At 54.3% G+C, this 16879-nt stretch overlaps 1 protein-coding gene across 1 annotated transcript in view; it reads left to right on the top strand.

Moving 5' to 3' along the window:
• CPSF1 (cleavage and polyadenylation specific factor 1) overlaps nucleotides 1-16879 on the top strand; it is a 49190-nt gene that overhangs the window by 18874 nt on the left and 13437 nt on the right. The window contains exons 17-27 of the mRNA XM_040434148.1: nucleotides 3967-4056; nucleotides 4131-4235; nucleotides 4438-4579; nucleotides 9116-9294; nucleotides 9894-10030; nucleotides 11320-11491; nucleotides 13406-13609; nucleotides 15304-15390; nucleotides 15469-15606; nucleotides 15688-15840; nucleotides 16181-16297. Coding sequence (XP_040290082.1) covers nucleotides 3967-4056; nucleotides 4131-4235; nucleotides 4438-4579; nucleotides 9116-9294; nucleotides 9894-10030; nucleotides 11320-11491; nucleotides 13406-13609; nucleotides 15304-15390; nucleotides 15469-15606; nucleotides 15688-15840; nucleotides 16181-16297 — 1524 coding nt within the window. The remainder of the gene's footprint in view (nucleotides 1-3966; nucleotides 4057-4130; nucleotides 4236-4437; nucleotides 4580-9115; nucleotides 9295-9893; nucleotides 10031-11319; nucleotides 11492-13405; nucleotides 13610-15303; nucleotides 15391-15468; nucleotides 15607-15687; nucleotides 15841-16180; nucleotides 16298-16879) is intronic.

Here is a 16879-nt window from a genome sequence, read left to right as displayed (position 1 = left end):
ATGCATGTGAGGGCTGTATACAGGGTGAGGAGGAGGAGGATGCAGGTGGGGTCTGTATACAGGGTGAGGAGGATGCAGGTGAGGGCTGTATACAGGGTGAGGAGGAGGATGCAGGTGAGGGCTGTATACAGGGTGAGGAGGAGGATGCAGGTGAGGGCTGTATACCGGGTGAGGAGGAGGATGCAGGTGAGGGCTGTATACAGGGTGAGGAGGAGGAGGATGCAGGTGAGGGCTGTATACAGGGTGAGGAGGAGGAGGATGCAGGTGAGGGCTGTATACAGGGTGAGGAGGAGGAGGATGCAGGTGGGGGCTGTATACAGGGTGAGGAGGAGGAGGATGCAGGTGAGGGCTGTATACAGGGTGAGGAGGAGGATGCAGGTGGGGGCTGTATACAGGGTGAGGAGGAGGATGCAGGTGAGGGCTGTATACAGGGTGAGGAGGAGGAGGATGCAGGTGAGGGCTGTATACAGGGTGAGGAGGAGGATGCAGGTGGGGGCTGTATACAGGGTGAGGAGGAGGATGCAGGTGGGGGCTGTATACAGGGTGAGGAGGAGGAGGATGCAGGTGAGGGCTGTATACAGGGTGAGGAGGAGGAGGATGCAGGTGGGGGCTGTATACAGGGTGAGGAGGAGGAGGATGCAGGTGGGGGCTGTATACAGGGTGAGGAGGAGGAGGATGCACGTGAGGGCTGTATACAGGGGGAGGAGGAGGATGCACGTGAGGGCTGTATACAGGGGGAGGAGGAGGAGGATGCAGGTGAGGGCTGTATACAGGGTGAGGATGCAGGTGAGGGCTGTATACAGGGGGAGGAGGAGGATGCACGTGAGGGCTGTATACAGGGTGAGGAGGAGGAGGATGCATGTGAGGGCTGTATACAGGGTGAGGAGGAGGAGGATGCAGGTGGGGTCTGTATACAGGGTGAGGAGGATGCAGGTGAGGGCTGTATACAGGGTGAGGAGGAGGATGCAGGTGAGGGCTGTATACAGGGTGAGGAGGAGGAGGATGCAGGTGAGGGCTGTATACAGGGTGAGGAGGAGGAGGATGCAGGTGGGGGCTGTATACAGGGTGAGGAGGATGCAGGTGGGGGCTGTATACAGGGTGAGGAGGATGCAGGTGAGGGCTGTATACAGGGTGAGGAGGAGGAGGATGCAGGTGGGGGCTGTATACAGGGTGAGGAGGATGCAGGTGGGGGCTGTATACAGGGTGAGGAGGATGCAGGTGAGGGCTGTATACAGGGTGAGGAGGAGGAGGATGCAGGTGGGGGCTGTATACAGGGGGAGGAGGAGGAGGAGGAGGAGGATGCAGGTGGGGGCTGTATACAGGGTGAGGAGGATGCAGGTGGGGGCTGTATACAGGGTGAGGAGGATGCAGGTGGGGGCTGTATACAGGGTGAGGAGGAGGAGGATGCAGGTGAGGGCTGTATACAGGGTGAGGAGGAGGAGGATGCAGGTGGGGGCTGTATACAGGGTGAGGAGGAGGATGCAGGTGAGGGCTGTATACAGGGTGAGGAGGAGGATGCAGGTGAGGGCTGTATACAGGGTGAGGAGGAGGAGGATGCAGGTGAGGGCTGTATACAGGGTGAGGAGGAGGAGGATGCAGGTGAGGGCTGTATACAGGGTGAGGAGGAGGATGCAGGTGGGGGCTGTATACAGGGTGAGGAGGAGGATGCAGGTGAGGGCTGTATACAGGGTGAGGAGGAGGATGCAGGTGAGGGCTGTATACAGGGTGAGGAGGAGGATGCAGGTGAGGGCTGTATACAGGGTGAGGAGGAGGATGCAGGTGAGGGCTGTATACAGGGTGAGGAGGAGGAGGAGGATGCAGGTGAGGGCTGTATACAGGGTGAGGAGGAGGATGCAGGTGAGGGCTGTATACAGGGTGAGGAGGAGGATGCAGGTGGGGGCTGTATACAGGGTGAGGAGGAGGAGGAGGATGCAGGTGAGGGCTGTATACAGGGTGAGGAGGAGGATGCAGGTGAGGGCTGTATACAGGGTGAGGAGGAGGATGCAGGTGGGGGCTGTATACAGGATGAGGAGGAGGAGGATGCAGGTGAGGGCTGTATACAGGGGGAGGAGGATGCAGGTGGGGGCTGTATACAGGGTGAGGAGGAGGAGGATGCATGTGAGGGCTGTATACAGGGTGAGGAGGAGGAGGATGCAGGTGGGGGCTGTATACAGGGTGAGGAGGATGCAGGTGAGGGCTGTATACAGGGTGAGGAGGAGGATGCAGGTGAGGGCTGTATACAGGGTGAGGAGGAGGAGGATGCAGGTGGGGGCTGTATACAGGGTGAGGAGGATGCAGGTGGGGGCTGTATACAGGGTGAGGAGGATGCAGGTGGGGGCTGTATACAGGGTGAGGAGGATGCAGGTGAGGGCTGTATACAGGGTGAGGAGGAGGAGGATGCAGGTGGGGGCTGTATACAGGGGGAGGAGGAGGAGGATGCAGGTGGGGGCTGTATACAGGGTGAGGAGGATGCAGGTGGGGGCTGTATACAGGGTGAGGAGGATGCAGGTGGGGGCTGTATACAGGGTGAGGAGGAGGAGGATGCAGGTGAGGGCTGTATACAGGGTGAGGAGGAGGATGCAGGTGAGGGCTGTATACAGGGTGAGGAGGAGGAGGATGCAGGTGAGGGCTGTATACAGGGTGAGGAGGAGGATGCAGGTGAGGGCTGTATACAGGGTGAGGAGGAGGATGCAGGTGGGGGCTGTATACAGGGTGAGGAGGAGGATGCAGGTGAGGGCTGTATACAGGGTGAGGAGGAGGATGCAGGTGAGGGCTGTATACAGGGTGAGGAGGAGGATGCAGGTGAGGGCTGTATACAGGGTGAGGAGGAGGATGCAGGTGAGGGCTGTATACAGGGTGAGGAGGAGGATGCAGGTGAGGGCTGTATACAGGGTGAGGAGGAGGATGCAGGTGAGGGCTGTATACAGGGTGAGGAGGAGGATGCAGGTGAGGGCTGTATACAGGGTGAGGAGGAGGATGCAGGTGAGGGCTGTATACAGGGTGAGGAGGAGGATGCAGGTGGGGGCTGTATACAGGGTGAGGAGGAGGAGGAGGATGCAGGTGAGGGCTGTATACAGGGTGAGGAGGAGGATGCAGGTGAGGGCTGTATACAGGGTGAGGAGGAGGATGCAGGTGAGGGCTGTATACAGGGTGAGGAGGAGGATGCAGGTGAGGGCTGTATACAGGGGGAGGAGGAGGATGCAGGTGAGGGCTGTATACAGGGTGAGGAGGAGGATGCAGGTGGGGGCTGTATACAGGGTGAGGAGGAGGATGCAGGTGAGGGCTGTATACAGGGTGAGGAGGAGGATGCAGGTGAGGGCTGTATACAGGGTGAGGAGGAGGATGCAGGTGGGGGCTGTATACAGGGTGAGGAGGAGGAGGAGGATGCAGGTGAGGGCTGTATACAGGGGGAGGAGGATGCAGGTGGGGGCTGTATACAGGGGAGGAGGATGCAGGTGAGGGCTGTATACAGGGTGAGGAGGAGGATGCAGGTGAGGGCTGTATACAGGGTGAGGAGGAGGATGCAGGTGGGGGCTGTATACAGGGTGAGGAGGAGGAGGAGGAGGATGCAGGTGAGGGCTGTATACAGGGGGAGGAGGATGCAGGTGGGGGCTGTATACAGGGGAGGAGGATGCAGGTGAGGGCTGTATACAGGGTGAGGAGGAGGATGCAGGTGGGGGCTGTATACAGGGTGAGGAGGAGGAGGAGGAGGATGCAGGTGAGGGCTGTATACAGGGGGAGGAGGATGCAGGTGGGGGCTGTATACAGGGGAGGAGGATGCAGGTGAGGGCTGTATACAGGGTGAGGAGGAGGAGGATGCAGGTGAGGGCTGTATACAGGGTGAGGAGGAGGAGGATGCAGGTGGGGGCTGTATACAGGGTGAGGAGGTGGAGGATGCAGGTGAGGGCTGTATACAGGGTGTGTGATTCAGAGGGGTGTCCTGAGTTCTTTATTCTTTCCCCCCAGAAAAGCATCCGGCCGCAGGTGGTGACCACGTTTGAGCTTCCTGGCTGCCACGACATGTGGACAGTGATCTCCTCTCACAAGAAGGAGGAGGTGGGTGGTGGTCTCCTTGCTCCTGCCTTCTGCTCTTGTCGTCCTGTTGCTTTAAGTCTTGTCCCCTCTTCCAGGCTGAGGACAAGGAGAGAGAGACGAGCAGCGCTGTGGAGCCGGAGGATGACGATGAGAAGAACCGCCATGGCTTCCTCATCCTGAGCCGGGAGGACTCCACTATGGTGAGGGACAGAGCGCTGCATCCTCTCCTCTCTGCGGGGGCTGCCGTGTGACACCAGTGGTGATCCTGAGGGTCTGGTCATGTCCATATTAACGGGGCGCAGGGTCCCGGCCTTCAGCAGACGTGGCTCCTGCTCCAAGTATGATGATGTCAGCTGCAGTATTCTCATTGCCTTCTTTCTCCTCCGTCTTCTTCATTTACAGATTCTTCAGACCGGACAGGAGATCATGGAGCTGGACACCAGCGGATTCGCCACCCAGGGCCCCACCGTGTACGCTGGGAACATAGGAGACAACAAATACATTATACAGGTGTCACCGCAGGGGATCCGCCTGCTGGAGGGAGGTGAGTCGTTACTGCCTGCCGCAGGCTATCACGGGACGGGGGGTCCACGCTGTGCACCACACGAAGAAACTCTCCATCTGTGCAGCTCCTCAGCAGTAAGGGCACCTACCTCCTGTCCATCAGATTGGAAGCTCCCGCTCCTCTGTATATTATACATTGTAAGCTCCCGCTCCTCGGTATATTATACATTGTAAGCTCCCGCTCCTCGGTATATTATACCTTGTAAGCTCCCGCTCCTCGGTATATTATACATGGTAAGCTCCCGCTCCTCGGTATATTATACATTGTAAGCTCCCGCTCCTCGGTATATTATACATTGGAAGCTCCCGCTCCTCGGTATATTATACATTGGAAGCTCCCGCTCCTCAGTATATTATACATTGTAAGCTCCCGCTCCTCTGTATATTATAGATTGTAAGCTCCCGCTCCTCGGTATATTATAGATTGTAAGCTCCTGCTCCTCGGTATATTATACATTGTAAGCTCCCGCTCCTCAGTATATTATACATTGTAAGCTCCCGCTCCTCGGTATATTATAGATTGTAAGCTCCTGCTCCTCGGTATATTATACATTGGAAGCTCCCGCTCCTCGGTATATTATAGATTGTAAGCTCCCGCTCCTCGGTATATTATACATTGGAAGCACCCGCTCCTCGGTATATTATACATTGTAAGCTCCCGCTCCTCGGTATATTATACATTGTAAGCTCCCGCTCCTCTGTATATTATACATTGTAAGCTCCCGCTCCTCGGTATATTATACAGTGTAAGCTCCCGCTCCTCGGTATATTATACATTGTAAGCTCCCGCTCCTCGGTATATTATACATTGTAAGCCCCCGCTCCTCTGTATATTATACATTGGAAGCTCCCGCTCCTCGGTATATTATACATTGTAAGCTCCCGCTCCTCGGTATATTATACAGTGTAAGCTCCCGCTCCTCGGTATATTATACAGTGTAAGCTCCCGCTCCTCTGTATATTATAGATTGTAAGCTCCCGCTCCTCGGTATATTATACATTGTAAGCTCCCGCTCCTCTGTATATTATACATTGTAAGCTCCCGCTCCTCGGTATATTATAGATTGTAAGCTCCCGCTCCTCGGTATATTATAGATGGTAAGCTCCCGCTCCTCTGTATATTATACATTGTAAGCTCCCGCTCCTCGGTATATTATAGATGGTAAGCTCCCGCTCCTCGGTATATTATAGATGGTAAGCTCCCGCTCCTCGGTATATTATACATTGTAAGCTCCCGCTCCTCGGTATATTATAGATGGTAAGCTCCCGCTCCTCGGTATATTATACATTGTAAGCTCCCGCTCCTCGGTATATTATACATTGTAAGCTCCCGCTCCTCGGTATATTATACATTGTAAGCTCCCGCTCCTCGGTATATTATACATTGTAAGCTCCCGCTCCTCTGTATATTATACATTGTAAGCTCCCGCTCCTCGGTATATTATACATTGTAAGCTCCCGCTCCTCTGTATATTATACATTGTAAGCTCCCGCTCCTCTGTATATTATACATTGTAAGCTCCCGCTCCTCTGTATATTATACATTGTAAGCTCCCGCTCCTCGGTATATTATACATTGTAAGCTCCCGCTCCTCGGTATATTATACATTGTAAGCTCCCGCTCCTCGGTATATTATACATTGTAAGCTCCCGCTCCTCGGTATATTATACATTGTAAGCTCCCGCTCCTCTGTATATTATACATTGTAAGCTCCCGCTCCTCGGTATATTATACATTGTAAGCTCCCGCTCCTCGGTATATTATACATTGTAAGCTCCCGCTCCTCTGTATATTATACATTGTAAGCTCCCGCTCCTCGGTATATTATACATTGTAAGCTCCCGCTCCTCGGTATATTATACAGTGTAAGCTCCCGCTCCTCGGTATATTATACATTGTAAGCTCCCGCTCCTCTGTATATTATACATTGTAAGCTCCCGCTCCTCTGTATATTATACATTGTAAGCTCCCGCTCCTCTGTCTATTATACATTGTAAGCTCCCGCTCCTCGGTATATTATACACTGTAAGCTCCCGCTCCTCGGTATATTATACATTGTAAGCTCCCGCTCCTCGGTATATTATACATTGTAAGCTCCCGCTCCTCTGTATATTATACATTGTAAGCTCCCGCTCCTCGGTATATTATACATTGTAAGCTCCCGCTCCTCGGTATATTATACATTGTAAGCTCCCGCTCCTCGGTATATTATACATTGTAAGCTCCCGCTCATCTGTATATTATACATTGTAAGCTCCCGCTCCTCGGTATATTATACATTGTAAGCTCCCGCTCCTCGGTATATTATACAGTGTAAGCTCCCGCTCCTCTGTATATTATACAGTGTAAGCTCCCGCTCCTCTGTATATTATAGATTGTAAGCTCCCGCTCCTCGGTATATTATACATTGTAAGCTCCCGCTCCTCGGTATATTATACATTGTAAGCTCCTGCTCCTCGGTATATTATACATTGTAAGCTCCCGCTCCTCGGTATATTATACAGTGTAAGCTCCCGCTCCTCGGTATATTATACATTGTAAGCTCCCGCTCCTCGGTATATTATACATTGTAAGCTCCCGCTCCTCGGTATATTATACATTGTAAGCTCCCGCTCCTCGGTATATTATACATTGTAAGCTCCCGCTCCTCGGTATATTATACAGTGTAAGCTCCCGCTCCTCGGTATATTATACATTGTAAGCTCCCGCTCCTCGGTATATTATACATTGTAAGCTCCCGCTCCTCTGTATATTATACATTGTAAGCTCCCGCTCCTCGGTATATTATACATTGTAAGCTCCCGCTCCTCGGTATATTATACATTGTAAGCTCCCGCTCCTCGGTAGATTATACATTGTAAGCTCCCGCTCCTCGGTATATTATACATTGTAAGCTCCCGCTCCTCGGTAGATTATACATTGTAAGCTCCCGCTCCTCGGTATATTATACATTGGAAGCTCCCGCTCCTCGGTATATTATACATTGGAAGCTCCCGCTCCTCGGTATATTATACATTGGAAGCTCCCGCTCCTCGGTATATTATACATTGGAAGCTCCCGCTCCTCTGTATATTATACATTGTAAGCTCCCGCTCCTCGGTATATTATACATTGTAAGCTCCCGCTCCTCTGTATATTATACATTGTAAGCTCCCGCTCCTCGGTATATTATACATTGTAAGCTCCCGCTCCTCGGTATATTATACATTGGAAGCACCCGCTCCTCGGTATATTATACATTGTAAGCTCCCGCTCCTCGGTATATTATACATTGTAAGCTCCTGCTCCTCGGTATATTATACATTGTAAGCTCCCGCTCCTCGGTATATTATACATTGGAAGCACCCGCTCCTCGGTATATTATACATTGTAAGCTCCCGCTCCTCGGTATATTATACATTGTAAGCTCCCGCTCCTCGGTATATTATACATTGGAAGCTCCCGCTCCTCGGTATATTATACATTGGAAGCTCCCGCTCCTCGGTATATTATACATTGGAAGCTCCCGCTCCTCGGTATATTGTAGATTGTAAGCTCCCGCTCCTCGGTATATTATACAGTGTAAGCTCCCGCTCCTCGGTATATTATACAGTGTAAGCTCCCGCTCCTCGGTATATTATACATTGTAAGCTCCCGCTCCTCGGTATATTGTAGATTGTAAGCTCTTGCTCACCCCCCTCCTCTTATACATACCTCTTGTGAGCTGTACTCGTTCTTTTGGCACTGTAGTCACAGCAGCGGTGCTGGTACCCTGTAGCAGTCACCTGCTCTGGATGACGCCAGCAGTGTCCCCCAGGAATTCCAGCAGGACTGAGCTGGATAACGAGCGGGTGGTCACAAGAGCCGTTTACTGGATCAGGACCTGGAAAAGGAAAGCAAACGGCAGCGCTGACCTGGAGTCCAGCAGGAAAGTTATAGAAGAACCAGGGGCCACTAGACGGGGGCCAAGGATTTGCTGGATTCCCACAATCACTGCTCAGATTCAGAGGGGTCATCATAGTTGGGGTCCATTCACATCGCCGCCACTCTGCTAGACAATGCCTTTTCTTGTCTGCAATCGGGGAAAAGAATAGGACGTTATATTTTTTTGCGGATGCGAACAGCACTTTCCGGCCCCATTGAAAAGGAATGGGTCCGCACCTGTTCGGATGCGGACCCATTTTGCGGACGTGTGAATGGACCCTTCATGTAAAAATGACCTCACATAGGACAGGACTAGAAGCAGCACCTCACATGGATCCAGGTTTATTTCCCTCCTCTGGTGTGGGGCCCCGTAACCGTCTCCGGTTCTCACAGTACATCCAGCTACGGAGCATGTGCGACCATCTCAGGCAGGTGGTCAGATTGCAGTACCAAACAGCAGGTGGCGCTGTACAGATGGTATTGACTAACTCTGTGGTCTCACTGCGCGCAGTTACCCCGGGGCTGGTGTGGAAAAGGCGGCCGGAGCGTCCTGCGCGGTCATTGTAGGGCACCAGGGGCCACACTGAGCTGTTTTATGTGTCTTGTTTCCAGTGATTCAGCTGCAGTTCATCCCCGTGGACCTGGGCTCCCCCATCATCCACTGCGCCGTGGCCGATCCCTACGTGGTGATACTTAGTGCCGAGGGTCAAGTCTCCATGATCCAGCTGAAGAGCGACTCGTTTGGAGGCAAAACTCACAGACTGGCCCTTCAGAAGCCCGGCCTCCATTATGTGAGTGACGCCGGGTATCGGGGCCCCTCATCTCTACCTCCCTTCTCATGCACTGACCTCGCTCACATATAAGGGGCCCCCTGTATCATAGCCGGGTATCGGGGCCCCTCATCTCTACCTCCCTTCTCGTGCACGGACCTCGCTCACATATAAGGGGCCCCCTGTATCATAGCCGGGTATCGGGGCCCCTCATCTCTACCTCCCTTCTCATGCACGGACCTCGCTCACATATAAGGGGCCCCCTGTATCATAGCCGGGTATCGGGGCCCCTCATCTCTACCTCCCTTCTCGTGCACTGACCTCGCTCACATATAAGGGGCCCCCTGTATCATAGCCGGGTATCGGGGCCCCTCATCTTTACCTCCCTTCTCGTGCACGGACCTCGCTCACATATAAGGGGCCCCCTGTATTATATCCGGGTATCGGGGCCCCTCCTCTTTACCTCCCTTCTCGTGCACTGACCTCGCTCACATATAAGGGGCCCCCTGTATTATATCCGGGTATCGGGGCCCCTCTTTTTTAAGGATTTCTTCCTCCTTGTGCACGGCCAGTAGTGCCCCCCATATTTACCGGTGCCCCCTCTACTGTCTTGTCTGCAGCAATCGAAGGTCATCGCTCTGTGCGTGTATCGGGATGTGAGCGGCATGTTCACCACCGAGGCCCGCTCATCTCAGGCCAAAGAAGAGAGCGCCGCTCAGAGCGCCCCCGGGGCCGACCCTGTGATCCAGGAGATGAGGTGAGTCCTGTCCATGTGTGACGCTTATCCTGCGCTGAGGTCAGACCCTCTCTACCATCCCTGTGTGACGCTTATCCTGCGCTGAGGTCAGCCCCTCTGTACCATCCCTGTGTGACGCTTATCCTGCGCTGCGGTCAGCCCCTCTGTGCCATCCCTGTGTGACGCTTATCCTGCGCTGAGGTCAGACCCTCTGTACCATCCCTGTGTGACGCTTATCCTGCGCTGAGGTCAGACCCTCTGTACCATCCCTGTGTGACGCTTATCCTGCTCTGTGGTCAGCCCCTCTGTACCCTCCCTGTGTGACGCTTATCCTGCGCTGCGGTCAGCCCCTCTGTACCATCCCTGTGTGACGCTTATCCTGTGCTGAGGTCAGCCCCTCTGTACCATCCCTGTGTGACGCTTATCCTGCGCTGAGGTCAGCCCCTCTGTACCATCCCTGTGTGACGCTTATCCTGCGCTGCGGTCAGCCCCTCTGTGCCATCCCTGTGTAACGCTTATCCTGCTCTGAGGTCAGCCCCTCTGTACCATCCCTGTGTGACGCTTATCCTGCGCTGAGGTCAGCCCCTCTGTACCATCCCTGTGTGACGCTTATCCTGCGCTGAGGTCAGCCCCTCTACCATCCCTGTGTGACGCTTATCCTGCGCTGAGGTCAGACCCTCTCTACCATCCCTGTGTGACGCTTATCCTGCGCTGAGGTCAGCCCCTCTGTACCATCCCTGTGTGACGCTTATCCTGCGCTGCGGTCAGCCCCTCTGTGCCATCCCTGTGTGACGCTTATCCTGCGCTGCGGTCAGCCCCTCTGTACCATCCCTGTGTGACGCTTATCCTGCGCTGCGGTCAGACCCTCTGTGACGCTTATCCTGCTCTGAGGTCAGACCCTCTGTACCATCCCTGTGTGACGCTTATCCTGCGCTGAGGTCAGACCCTCTGTGTGACGCTTATCCTGCGCTGAGGTCAGACCCTCTGTGCCATCCCTGTGTGACGCTTATCCTGCGCTGCGGTCAGACCCTCTGTACCATCCCTGTGTGACGCTTATCCTGCTCTGAGGTCAGCCCCTCTGTACCATCCCTGTGTGACGCTTATCCTGCGCTGAGGTCAGACCCTCTGTGTGACGCTTATCCTGCGCTGCGGTCAGACCCTCTGTGTGACGCTTATCGTGCTCTGCGGTCAGACCCTCTGTGTGACGCTTATCCTGCGCTGAGGTCAGCCCCTCTGTGTGACGCTTATCCTGCGCTGCGGTCAGCCCCCCTGTACCCTCCATTGATCCCTGGTATCTGCTCCTCTCCCAGTCACTCAGTAGATGATGAGGATGAGATGCTTTACGGCGACTCCGGATTTCCGTCCAGTCCCGGTAAGGATGAGCCGCGCCGGAGTAACTCCTCTGCCGACAGAGACTCCTCCCAGCACAAGATGGAGCCGACCCACTGGTGTGTGCTGGTGAAAGAGAACGGAGTGATGGAGGTGAGAGCCGCTTATCTTCTTCCTGGAGACATTACTGCTGTATAGATACCGGGGGTCCGGCCATAGCACCGTATACATGTCCGGTCCGCTGACCCCCGGAGACATTACTGCTGTATAGATACCGGGGGTCCGGCCATAGCACCGTATACATGTCCGGTCCGCTGACCCCCGGAGACATTACTGCTGTATAGATACTGGGGGTCCGGCCTTAACCCCGTCCTCCATACAGTGGTCTGCACCGTATACGCGTCCGGTCCGCTGACCCCCGGAGACATTACTGCTGTATAGATACTGGGGGTCCGGCCATAGCCCTCCCCTCCATATAGTGGTCTGCACCGTATACGTGTCCGGTCCGCTGACCCCCGGAGACATTACTGCTGTATAGATACCGGGGGGTCCGGCCATAGCCCCGTCCTCCATATAGTGGTCTATACATGTCCGGTCCGCTGACCCCCGGAGACATTACTGCTGTATAGATACTGGGGGTCCGGCCATAGCCCTCCCCTCCATATAGTGGTCTGCACCGTATACGTGTCCGATCCGCTGACCCCCGGAGACATTACTGCTGTATAGATACCGGGGGTCCGGCCATAGCCCTCCCCTCCATACAGTGGTCTGCACCGTATACATGTCCGGTCCGCTGACCCCCGGAGACATTACTGCTGTATAGATACTGGGGGTCCGGCCATAGCCCTCCCCTCCATATAGTGGTCTGCACCGTATATGTGTCCGGTCCGCTGACCCCCGGAGACATTACTGCTGTATAGATACCGGGGGTCCGGCCATAGCCCCCCCCTCCATACAGTGGTCTGCACCGTATACATGTCCGGTCCGCTGACCCCCAGAGACATTACTGCTGTATAGATACTGGGGGTCCGGCCATAGCCCCGTCCTCCATATAGTGGTCTGCACCGTATACATGTCCGGTCCGCTGACCCCCGGAGACATTACTGCTGTATAGATACCGGGGGTCCGGCCGTAGCCCCGTCCTCCATATAGTGGTCTGCACCGTATACGTGTCCGGTCCGCTGACCCCCGGAGACATTACTGCTGTATAGATACCGGGGGTCCGGCCATAGCCCCCCCCTCCATACAGTGGTCTGCACCGTATACATGTCCGGTCCGCTGACCCCCGGAGACATTACTGCTGTATATATACCGGGGGTCCGGCCGTAGCCCCGTCCTCCATATAGTGGTCTGCACCGTATACGTGTCCGGTCCGCTGACCCCCGGAGACATTACTGCTGTATATATACCGGGGGTCCGGCCGTAGCCCCGTCCTCCATATAGTGGTCTGCACCGTATACGTGTCCGGTCCGCTGACCCCCGGAGACATTACTGCTGTATAGATACTGGGGGTCCGGCCATAGCCCCCCCCCCCCCCCCCCCCCTCCATATAGTGGTCTGCACCGTATACATGTCCGGTCCGCTGACCCCGGAGACATTACTGCTGTATAGATACCGGGGGTCCGGCCATAGCCCCCCCCTCCATACAGTGGTCTGCACCGTATACATGTCCGGTCCGCTGACCCCGGAGACATTACTGCTGTATAGATACCGGGGGTCCGGCCTTAACCCCCCCCCTCCATACAGTGGTCTGCACCGTATACGTGTCCGGTCCGCTGACCCCCGGAGACATTACTGCTGTATAGATACCGGGGGTCCGGCCTTAACCCCCCCCCTCCCATACACACATGTACAGTCCCTGACATGACCCTTAGGGTCTTCCTTTTGACCTCCCATGATACATTGTGTCTGTGCTGCCTCTGTTGTGCGGGGGTCTGTGAATTCTCCTGGTGCCCCACAGCCTCTTCACTCTAGGGGTGGGGGAGGGGGGGGGCGGTCCCGCTCCCAGTCGGGGGTCCTAGTCCTCTGCCGTGCCTTCGTGTTCATGTCCTCTCCATCTCCTGACAGATTTACCAGCTTCCTGAATGGCGCTTGGTGTTTCTGGTGAAGAACTTCCCGATGGGGCAGCGCGTCCTGGTGGACAGCTCTTCTGTGCAGACGTGCGCCCCCGGAGAGGGCAGGAAGGAGGACGCCCGCCAGGATGAGATGCCGCTGGTCAAGGAGGTGCTGCTCGTCGGGCTGGGAAATCGCCAAAGTCGTCCATATCTATTGGTGAGTAGTGAACCGGTCACCGAGCTCCGGCTATGCCTTTTATTTATTTATTTATTTATTTATTTTTTGTTTATTTAAAAGTTTTTAAAGGGGTCATCCCATGAATAATGTAAAAAAAATCTGAAAATCGGATCTCATATAGTCCATGACCATCTCTTTCTAATAAACCGAGAACCAAATCCAGAGATCTCCCCATTCATTTTTCTGCTAGATTTATATCAAGCTGGCAGCTCAGGGGAGTGTCCTTTCTGCTGCGGCTCTCAGGGGGAGTGTCCTTTCTGCTGCGGCTCTCAGGGGGAGTGTCCTTTCTGCTGCGGCTCTCAGGGGGAGTGTCCTTTCTGCTGCGGCTCTCGGGGCGTGTCTCAGCTCTCCCTTTCACAACTGAGCATGTGTGGCCTTCTTAATGAGCAGGTCAAAGAAATAAGACATTAAGTTGCACTATAAAGATACATTTTACTGAAGTACTCCGTAGCTATACAACATGTTTAATTACATGCAATTACAAAAGTCTTCGGATCCAGGTGCTGGGGACAAAAGTCCTACAAAGAATCCAAACAAGGTGTGATTGGGACATAGAGGTAGGAACTGGCTCAGCTGCTAGAAATGAGTTATAAATGGCTGCCATATGGGGTAATAACTCCGATCTAAAGGTCTTGTAGTATTGATAGGAAGAGCCGTCTGGTCCAGGTAGACGGGTAATAACTTCCTCCATCTCATCCATCATGACCGGTCCATTAGGCCGAGGCCTCGTACGTCTGCATTAGACGCTCTCTGGACTCCTCACTTGCGGGAAGGCTGCTCGGTGTAAAATCTCAGTAATGCACTCCGGGGGGCATAGAGCCTAGTACCGTCTACTACCGCCATGGGCCGTTTGGCCAATAGAGAGTGAGGATTATTACCCCAAGCGTAGTACCGCTGCCACGTGTAGAGTAACCGCCATCCACCTTCCCTGGAGCTGTTAAGTTGGGCACAGAGATCTACGATGGGCTGCCATTGCTCTACCCCGCAAGTATGGACTATACCCTCTGGTGGTTCTGACCACTGGCGTGTGTCAGTAGTTGGTGAGGTCTCCTTACCCGATTGTTGAGACAGTGGGGCCCTTGATATGGAATAAGGGGTACCTGTGCCTCTCCGCTGTTTAGCAGGGGGTTGTTGAGCTGCCATATTGGCCGTCACGGTAAGAAATCCTCAGTTGTGTGCTGCCAGCCGGTGACCTGCTGGAGGATGCGACGAGGGGCCTATGCGGACACTGTGGCAGGAAGCTGCGGCTTGTAAGGAATGCCCCGCCAGAGTGGGAGGCCTTGGTGCTCACGTCCTGGATGGAGATGCTGAGTCCTGGGGTGAAGCAGGTCGCCTGGTGGCCATTTGGTCGCGGGTGCGCTGGCCAGATCTAATGTGGAGGAGCAGGAGCCGAACTCTCAAGCAGCCATCTTAGACTGCATCCGGACACACCACCAATAACAGGACTTCTGTCCACGTCTGATGTCACCCATGTGTTCTGTCGGCGTGCTCCGTCCACGTCTGATGTCACCCATGTGTCCTTTCTGCGAGCTCTGTCCACGTCTGATGTCACCCATGTGTTCTGTCGGCGAGCTCCGCCCATATCTGATGTCACCCATGTGTCCTTTCTGCGAGCTCCGTCCATATGTATTGTCCCTGTCCTCTGACTTAGGACTGTGTCTCTGCTTCCTCAGGTCCTTGTAGACGTTGAGCTGATGATTTATGAGGCGTTTCCACTTTCTCCAGGAGCAAAGGGCAACCTGAAAGTTCGTTTTAGGAAGGTACGTTTCTGCTTGGCCGCCCTCTTCTTTCTCCTATGTGTCTCAGATCTCTGTCCTCACATCTCCTTCCACTCGCAGGTTCCTCACAATATTAATTTCCGTGAGAAGAAGCAGCGACAATCCAAGAAGAAGTGTGAAGGGTCGAGTGAGGATTTTGCAGCTCGAGGTCGTGTGGCTCGCTTCCGCTATTTCCAGGATATCTATGGATACTCGGGGGTGGGTGCCGCCCTCCGAGCTTCTCATATGCCTCCTCATATCACTGCTTCTGGTCTCACCTTCTTCACCTTCTGCCTCCAGGTCTTCATCTGTGGACCATCTCCTCACTGGCTCATAGTCACGTCCCGTGGAGCGCTGCGGCTTCATCCCATGACCATCGATGGCAGTATTGAGTCGTTTGCCCCCTTCCATAACGTCAACTGCCCCAGAGGCTTCCTCTACTTTAACCGACAGGTAAGGGTAACCCTCATCAAGAGGCAGAACTAAGTAAAATCTGCATCTGATGATCAGCCACACCATGAGCCTGAAGATCCAGCCGGATTATCAGAAATGTGCCCGATTGTCCGCTCACACCCTGGTGGCTCCTGAAGATCTGGATGAAGTTCTTGACAGGAGCAGCAGTGTTGATGCTCATGTCGGACACTTGCATCAGGTACTTCATTGTTGGCTTCAGGAGCCATGGGTAAGTGCATGTTCATCAGGTAAGTCTATAGAGGAGGACCATGTTAGTGACCGGGAAGAGGGGGGATTACTGCAGCTCACAGGGGGTTCAAGTTAGTGTTTCCCTCCTCAGGGTGAGCTGCGGATCAGCGTCCTCCCGGCATATTTATCCTATGATGCTCCGTGGCCTGTGAGGAAGATTCCCCTTCGCTGCACCGCACATTACGTGTCCTATCACGTGGAATCCAAAGTAAGTCCTCGTCTCCCAGTCTGACCAGTGTATCTTATGAACTGGTGTTTCTGCCTAGTGCCGGCCCTTGCTGTCATTGTGGGAGTTGTACTGGGCAGCACTTCATCTGTCACTGCGGGTAATTAATAATCTCTTTATTCACATCCAGCCTGAGGCCCTGAGCAATACAAACTAGGTCCACGTCGTGGTCCTCTACAGCCACCCCTCTGTCCATGATCTCGGCGATGGCCACTGACCCCTGTACTACTACCACCAGACACTATATATAATGCCTGAGGTCCATGTAGTGGTCACCCCCAGCCGCCCCTCTGTCCATGATCCCGGTGATGGCCACTGACCCCTGTACTACCACCAGACACTATATATAATGCCTGAGGTCCATGTAGTGGTCACCCCCAGCCGCCCCTCTGTCCATGATCCCGGTGATGGCCACTGACCCCTGTACTACCACCAGACACTATATATAATGCCTGAGGTCCATGTAGTGGTCACCCCCAGCCGCCCCTCTGTCAATGATCCTGGTGATGGTCACTGACCCCTGTACTACTACCACCAGACACTATATATAATGCCTGAGGTCCA

Source organism: Bufo bufo, chromosome 5 (assembly GCF_905171765.1).
Source record: "Bufo bufo chromosome 5, aBufBuf1.1, whole genome shotgun sequence".
Taxonomy (NCBI): Eukaryota; Metazoa; Chordata; class Amphibia; order Anura; family Bufonidae; genus Bufo; species Bufo bufo.
Note: the sequence above shows the minus strand (reverse complement) of the source record. Positions and strands in the feature narration are given on the sequence as shown.